The sequence below is a fragment of the Protopterus annectens genome, chromosome 6.part0 (assembly GCF_019279795.1).
Source record: "Protopterus annectens isolate FY-2018-M chromosome 6.part0, PAN1.0, whole genome shotgun sequence".
Taxonomy (NCBI): Eukaryota; Metazoa; Chordata; order Ceratodontiformes; family Protopteridae; genus Protopterus; species Protopterus annectens.
Window position 1 is genome coordinate 338689234 of NC_056737.1, and position 7500 is coordinate 338696733.

A 7500-nucleotide genomic window follows, 5' to 3' on the forward strand; every position below is an offset into this window, starting at 1 on the left:
TACTTGCTTTTGATGCAAAATACTGTAGGTTCTACTCCCACAGCATGTAGACAGATTGCTGATACTGTGTTGTACTTTAAGAGGATGGGATGTTGCAGTCCTGAGTATGTCCTCCTTTGGATGAGATGCCTAGAAACTATGAGTGTGTTGCCAGTTTGTCATCCATTCCATATTGCAATATTACCAGCTTACTATTTTTTTCATGTAATATAGACAATTTATTCTTCAAGGGCAACAGACATTTTATTTATAGATGAAACACTGAATTATAAAGTTGATTGCTAGCAGCAACCTCTTCATTAATTACAGATCTCTTTAATGTGGAATTATTCAAATGACTTTTACTTCTGCAGAGATTGTGCATATTTACTGATATTAGTGAATTGTAATGACAGAAGTTTGAGTAGACTTTTATGATGGAAATATTCTGAATTGGGCAGTTTTGTCATTATTGGTTCATACATTTTGTTTCATTGCTTACTGGAAAAATGTTCAAAATTACAAATTTAAAACATGCTCTAACAAGTGGTGCTGTATTATATAAGGAATATAATTTAATACAACCAAAAAGGTGAATCAAAGACCACATGCATGAATGCATGGTCCAACATATGTGTGCAAGGGGCCTATGATTTGAAAACAGCCCAAAAGTAAACTTTATCCATCACTGGTCAGATACATTTTTTTTAATGTGGGTTTCAATGCTGTTTCAATGAATGTGAGTTTCAAGGGCAGCAAAGTTTTAATGCTATGTCTGTTTTCATTGTGAGACTGTATTGCTTTGTTTAGCAAATATATGTGAGTGTTTGTGATATAAAATTTAAAATAAAGTTTTAAATTAAATCCAAATAATCATTGTAAAAGTAAAGCAGAAAGCAGTATGCACATTACAGTGTTTATGTAACTGAGGAGAAATAGCCAATTAATGGGACACTGGAATGGCTGCAAGGGAGGGCTGTGTATGGGGGAGCTCGATCCATTACCCTGCCTAGAGCCCCATTTGACCATGATCTGGGTCTGCTGCCCAACCACAGACACACAGGGCACACTTCCACTGTAGCATACATCTAACATTTGCAGGTATGACAAGGAGTATGCTTAACCGTTTACACTTCATTCATACCACTCGTAATCTCAGCCACATTTAGAGCCAGAATTTACTTTGAACAGGATCTCAACTGCGAAGTTACATGGCTCACAACCTACCATAACATTATACCATGTAGTATTTCATCATGGTAATGGCTTACACTGACATGAAGAAATCAGTATATGCACTAAGACACCCACAATGCTTGCTGTGCAATTTTAACTACTTTATTAAATACATTTTTTAATTAATATTGCTTGTGTTACTTTGCAATGACCAATGGCATGGCTTTGTTATCATTTGCAATGTTCCACCTGCTTGTGTAATTGCCTAGGCACCCTACACTGTGTAGGAAGAGCAGCAAGCACACCCAACCAGCCCACTGTGGACACTGTTAGTTAAAGCTGCAGGTGGCTAAAAATTAAGCAAGGACTTGCAGAGATGGAAGGCTTTGATGTTGTTAGCAACTGTATACTCATTTAGCCAACAAATGGGCAATGGTATGTAAGATTTGAATACATTACAGTTGACCATGCTATATCATTTTCTTGGTTATTCATATGTAAACAAATATACCCTGGAGCTCTGGCCTCTGAATGTTCACCCCCCCCCCTTGCAAAAAATCCTGTGGGAGTCCATAGGGACAAGCTCTCCACACCTCCTGAACTTATCAAGACCAACTGTGAGAATGTCATACCTCAGAGAAAAGGGGATTTTATGAGAAATGGCAATCTCAGACTTAGTATATGTAAGTCCATTTTTTCAGCCATTTAGGCTCTATATCACAGAATGATATTCAAACAGTTACCTCTCATTTTACTTAATGGTAATTAAAAAATGTTGCATTTTATACTTTCATATTTTTACTTTCATCAGCAGTTATAGTCCTTACCACTTCTTCCATCTCCTCCACATTCATCATTTTGTCGGGTACACTGCAGCTGATTGTTATTGTTGCCCACAGATAAAAGATAATTTGCCCTCTCTCTATCTAAATGTGCACATAAGGTCTTTCAAACTCAGAAAGTTATAGATAGTAAGTAAGGTCTTAGTGGATACCCTGTAATTATCAGTAAGCATATTTTGTATCAGAAAAGCACAATTGTTAGACCACTCACAAGTTGTTTAATGACACTCCAATTATAGTAACCACATACCCCATACATATACATATATATATATGTATATATATATATATATATATATTAGAGAGAGAGACTCTATATGTAAACTTTAACTGATATCTTATAAGTTTCAGTGTATGTGTTATATTCAGCAAAGCAAATATATTTATTAGGTCTTCTGAATGTAGGTTAATATTTAAATGTAGTTTAATATTTAAATCAAGATAATCACTTTCAAGCACAATCTGCTATTACTGAAATTACTTTACTTATTTATTTAGATGCTATCAGAAAAAAAAGGGGGAAAAGTGGGCATCAACAGTCTCCCTGAACCATAAGTGAAATAAACTGCTATATTAAACGTTTTTGGAACCACTTTTGGAAATACAAGCCCAAGTCAAAGTCTAATAGTCTAGCAGAAAAGAAATGCATGTGTCAACTACAACCGGAACCGAGACCATCTCGATCACTATGCTGGCGGCTGCTCCACCATTAAACTATTAAAACAGGTGAGAACTGGCCAAGGTTCTGAAGTTTTTTCTTGCTCTCTCTGTCTCCTCTCTAATAGATAATAACATATGTATGTAAGCCACACAGACACAGACTAATGTAAGTAGTTATTTTTTTTAAACTGGGTAGGTGAAATGCTACAAGGACTTTTTTACCACCACTGGGGCATGATGTCAGTCACAAGGGCATTTAGATAAGCAGCAACATATACAAGAAGTTTTAAATAAACAGCAATATGTACAAACAAAAACGTTTTAAATGAATAACAAAATACATATGCTTTAGATGAGCAACAAATATAGAAAGTAACATTGCCACGTTGTAAGTGAAGAACTACACATAATACAAGGCAATGAGAACTGAGGGACTACAAATGCTATATAGTAGTAGTAGCAGAGCAGAAAAAAAGTGTACGCTTCAAGTAGGACCCGAAACTAGACTATCTGGTTGAGTCTATGTTATTAACTCAAACATTCGGAAAAGCGAATACAACTCCGTCGACACATAAACGTCGATCCGCAAATCAAGCGAACTACCAAACCATCGAAAATGAAGACATCGAGCACATTACGTCATCAAAAGCGCCATTTAGATAAGTGAAACCCAACTAAATAAAACTATATTAACAGATTTTTTGCAGGGGGCAAGCCCCCCCCCCCCTGCACCCCCCATGTGGGGTGCTGCCCCCTACTTAAATATACCAACTCCGAGAGCACACTACAGTGGTGAAAAAAGATACATTTCCTCACCCCCACGATTACGCTGAAGGCCAGCAAACACTTCGATGTCTTCAGGAAGGTTCGATGGTTTGGTACTTCGCTGAATTTATGGATCGCCGTTTATGTGTCGACAGAGCTATTCTGGATGTTCTACTTAATATAGACCCATTCAGTATGCAACTCAGCCATTAAACTATTAAAGCAGGTGAGAACTGGCCAAGGTTCTGAAGTTTCTTCTTCCTCGCTCAGTCTCCTCTCTATATGCATTATAAGCCACACACACAAACACACACACACATAAAAAAATTAAATGAATAACATATTGCATATGCTTTAGATGAGCAACAAGTATAAAGAGTAGCATTGCCATGTTATAAGTGAATAACTATGCATCATAATACAAGGCACTGATAATTGAGGGACTACTGTATGGTTTCGAATGTAAGACGTGCTCCTCTTATTGTTATTTTGCTATTTAATGCTCTGTGGCTGTCAAGTATAGATGTTAGTAGGGATAACATCAGTGTCTACTTCAGTGTGAGTTTCTCTGACACATTTTATAATGAAACATTTCCAACTTACAAATGCAAGATGATGCAAAACAATCCATTTAGCAATATAACTGCAACGACAAGGGGTAATTCAAGTGTTTACATCAATTTTGTCTCCATCTTTCACCCTAACTTAAATTTTGCCAACTATTACAGACTGCGGTGCAGTACAATATTACTTTTTTGCAGTGATTGCATAGCCTTCGCTGTTTGCTTATGGTGAGTTACAAATGTTAATGATCACTAAACCTTATATATCACACGTCTTTTATACACTACTATATATTACTCAGGGATGTCTTTCATCTCTCCTGCTCTTTCCGTCTGTCAAGAAATATAACCTGAACACTCCATTACGTAACGGTCCTCGATTGTCTCATCTCGTTTGTTGTGGTGGTGGTGGGGGGAGGGGACTCATAAAACGACAAAGCAAATCTGCTTTGTGTGGGACCAAGCAAGAATACCCAGTTAAATATCCTGGGTCCCTGAAAAAAGTAAACGAATGAAACAAAAAGCAGAAATAAACTGAACATTTGGGAAGCTATCTGTAATGCTGAAGAGTGCCTTGGCACGCTACCATGCACAAAAATAATTCAGGATGTGTGTCCCTCGCCCCGGGCAAATGGGTAAAGGCTCACAGTAAATGGCACATTGTTTCAAACTTCTAAAACGTTGCAGTGCTGTTTGCTTCTTTTTTTACATGAAATGCTATTTGTTTGCCAGACCCGCGCCACTGCTCTCTCACCTGCATTACTGCAGTTGTATAAGAAGCAATTGTCCTTCGGCTTATTACAAATATAAAGCAAAAAGATCGCCTGCTGAAAATATGCAATAAGCGCACGACCTCTTACACCACCCCAAAATGTTCTAATTAGCCAGCATTTCTTTTTCTTATATAAAAATTAAATCTGTACATTCCCTTTTCCAAAAGAGCACATGCATACAATGAGGTATCACTACTTTCTGCCGCAGGGACTCGTTGCTTGCCTCCATCTGCCCACCTACCCCGCTTACTAGGTGCAGCTTCTGTCACTTCAGGAACAGTGAAGCGTGTCTGTAGCTGGAATCTCAGCGTTGGTGCAGGACCCCCTCGGCATGCATAAATACCTTCTGCCCAGACATCAAACAGTAAGTATACCCGCGTACGTAGGCAGAATTCTGAGCATCTCACACACTGTATCACATATTTTACAGAGCCTGCTTAACGCAACACACACATACTCTCTCTCTCTCTCTCTCTCTCTCTCTGTCTGTCTCTCTCTCTCTCTCTCTCTCTCTCTGGCAATATAGTGGAGTATAGTTAAGATTTTGCTAAGGCTGATGGATACAGTTGTTGCGTTACTCATCGGTGCATTGCAAGCAAGCCCCACAGCTATACAATCGTGTGCAGTGGGCGTTATCCCCCTACAATTCATCACCGTTTCTAGACGTAAAGTGGGTTTGCCGTTAGGAAGACCGTTTACTCTATGTTGTGACATCTTTTGCCAAGGGAAGTCAGCATCTTCTCGCCACCAGTCTGCAATTGCTCTCCAGATTACGCACGCTGCAGCTTCTTGCGCTCGCTGCACACTCAGGATGTAGAATATCGGCCACCAACTTTGTGCATACCCTTTCATTTATCTCCACCTTTTTAAACATAAGGGCCACAGGCAGAAGCTAGATTTGTCCCAGTATCTGCTTACTGCGTTATCACTAGGCTGTGCCTCTTATGGGCAGTGCCTCTTTCTGTTTGAACACATGAAACACACATAGGCGTTCACACGCATTAACTGCAGTGCTCCATCACTTTATGCATCCCCCAGTTCCAGTTCTCCAAAGCGCGGAACACTGGAACCCCAAGGAGTCCAGGGCAGGTACGTCCCAGCTGGGCAGTAGATCACAGCGATCACCCTCACCGGTAACCAATCGTCGATCCTTAAGACCGTTCTGAGGGGGCTGTTTTCTTTATCACCAGGGGGGCAAATAGAGGAAGAGAGGAAAGCAAGACTATTTCATCCATTGTCAGTGCGCAGACTCACCACAGTTACAAATTATTTCTTGGATGCGGTACTCAGAGGTATTAAAGCAGAAGACAACTGGACCCGATTTCATGCGTAGAAGAAAAAAATGAAATTCCCAATTGAGACTCCGAGAAAGAAGGTGAACTGGGATCCTCAAGGTATGTGTTTGCTTAGCTACGTAGCATGAGTGGAAGTTGGTAGTGTTTTATTTGCCCATTGTTGTGAAGCACTGGCTATGCTGTCCCACTGCCTTCTGTATATTAATTTATTATCAAAACCATATGCCGTTTACCAGCGTCTATGGCATAACATGCTCCTTTGCTCCTGTTTACACCTATGTAGCCTGTGGTTTTTGCCATTGAGTTGCACCCCACCCCACTGTAGAGCATCCTTGTAACCACTTTCCCGTAGAGTAACCTGGAATTGCCCGCTCTTCCTGTACACCTGGTAGGTACTTAATGCACACTTCTGATTTGCAGCCAGTATTAAACAGGGGTATCTTGAGAATTGTCCTTTTAATAACTGTCCACTTGTTTGTCTCTTTGTCCTCAATGTTTTGATTTTTTGCACCTTCCTCGTAGTGAAATGTATCCTGCTGCCTGAATGCAAACACAACTCCCTCGAAGTGCGTACAAATGGGATGTTTGAACAAGTCGTAATTACTGGAACGCCAAAGGATCGAGGCTTGCAATCTATGGCAGCATCCGACAGTAGTAGTAGTAGTAGTAGTAGTAGGCTGACTTCACAGTGTGTTATTGGTGATTGGGACGGGGGGGGGGGGGGTGCCTTCCCTGCATCTCACACACTAGCGGCAAACCTGGAGGATACCTTCTCTCTGCAGCAGACTGGTGCTGTGGTTGCAGCAGCAATTTTCGTAGACCATGTTGGTAGATAATGTTCGGAAGAAACGCTTGACAAGTGAAGATGGGAACTGACTGAATATACAGCTAAGAACAGCTTCCTTTGAGCAACTTAATAATAAAGGAAGCCTCATTTCACATCACCAGAAGCAAATATGCCGCATGCACCCCTAACCCTCAACACACACTTTCCGATCAGTCTCCTCTTACTATTTCAATGACACAGTGAGACCGTGAGAGAACAAAACATTTCCTCATTAGCAGGTTCTTATTATACGACTGTGTTTATTTCCTTAAAAACGGTTTGTGCACCATGTGGAGATGTTGCGTGTATAGTACACCGGGCTCAGGTGTCTGGTTTTTATCTTTTAGCAAGATTTTAGCAGTGGAAATACAAAAGTTTGGGCACTGTTCCAAAATATGTCACTCTGGACTGAAGAACAAGCAGTTTGACCAAATGTTTAATTGTAAACAGTGCTACGTACAGCGAAGTAAACGCGTTTTTAATTTAATTTTCTGCAAGTGTATAATTTCTGGAAACTTACTTTTCTTATTGTGGTATTTAAAATGCGTTTGCTACTAGAAGTTTGTTGTTATTCACAGCTACTGCAGCTGAGTTAACAGGGCATCTACAAAAATCAGCTAG

General features: G+C 39.9%; 1 protein-coding gene across 1 annotated transcript in view; it reads left to right on the forward strand.

Annotated features, from left to right (window-relative positions):
- The first annotated feature begins 5278 nt into the window (after positions 1-5278).
- KCNK10 (potassium two pore domain channel subfamily K member 10) overlaps positions 5279-7500 on the forward strand; it is a 972966-nt gene continuing 970744 nt past the window's right edge. Inside the window, exon 1 of the mRNA XM_044074099.1 lies at positions 5279-6152. Within this exon, the coding sequence (XP_043930034.1) occupies positions 6101-6152 (52 nt within the window). The 5' untranslated portion in view covers positions 5279-6100. The remainder of the gene's footprint in view (positions 6153-7500) is intronic.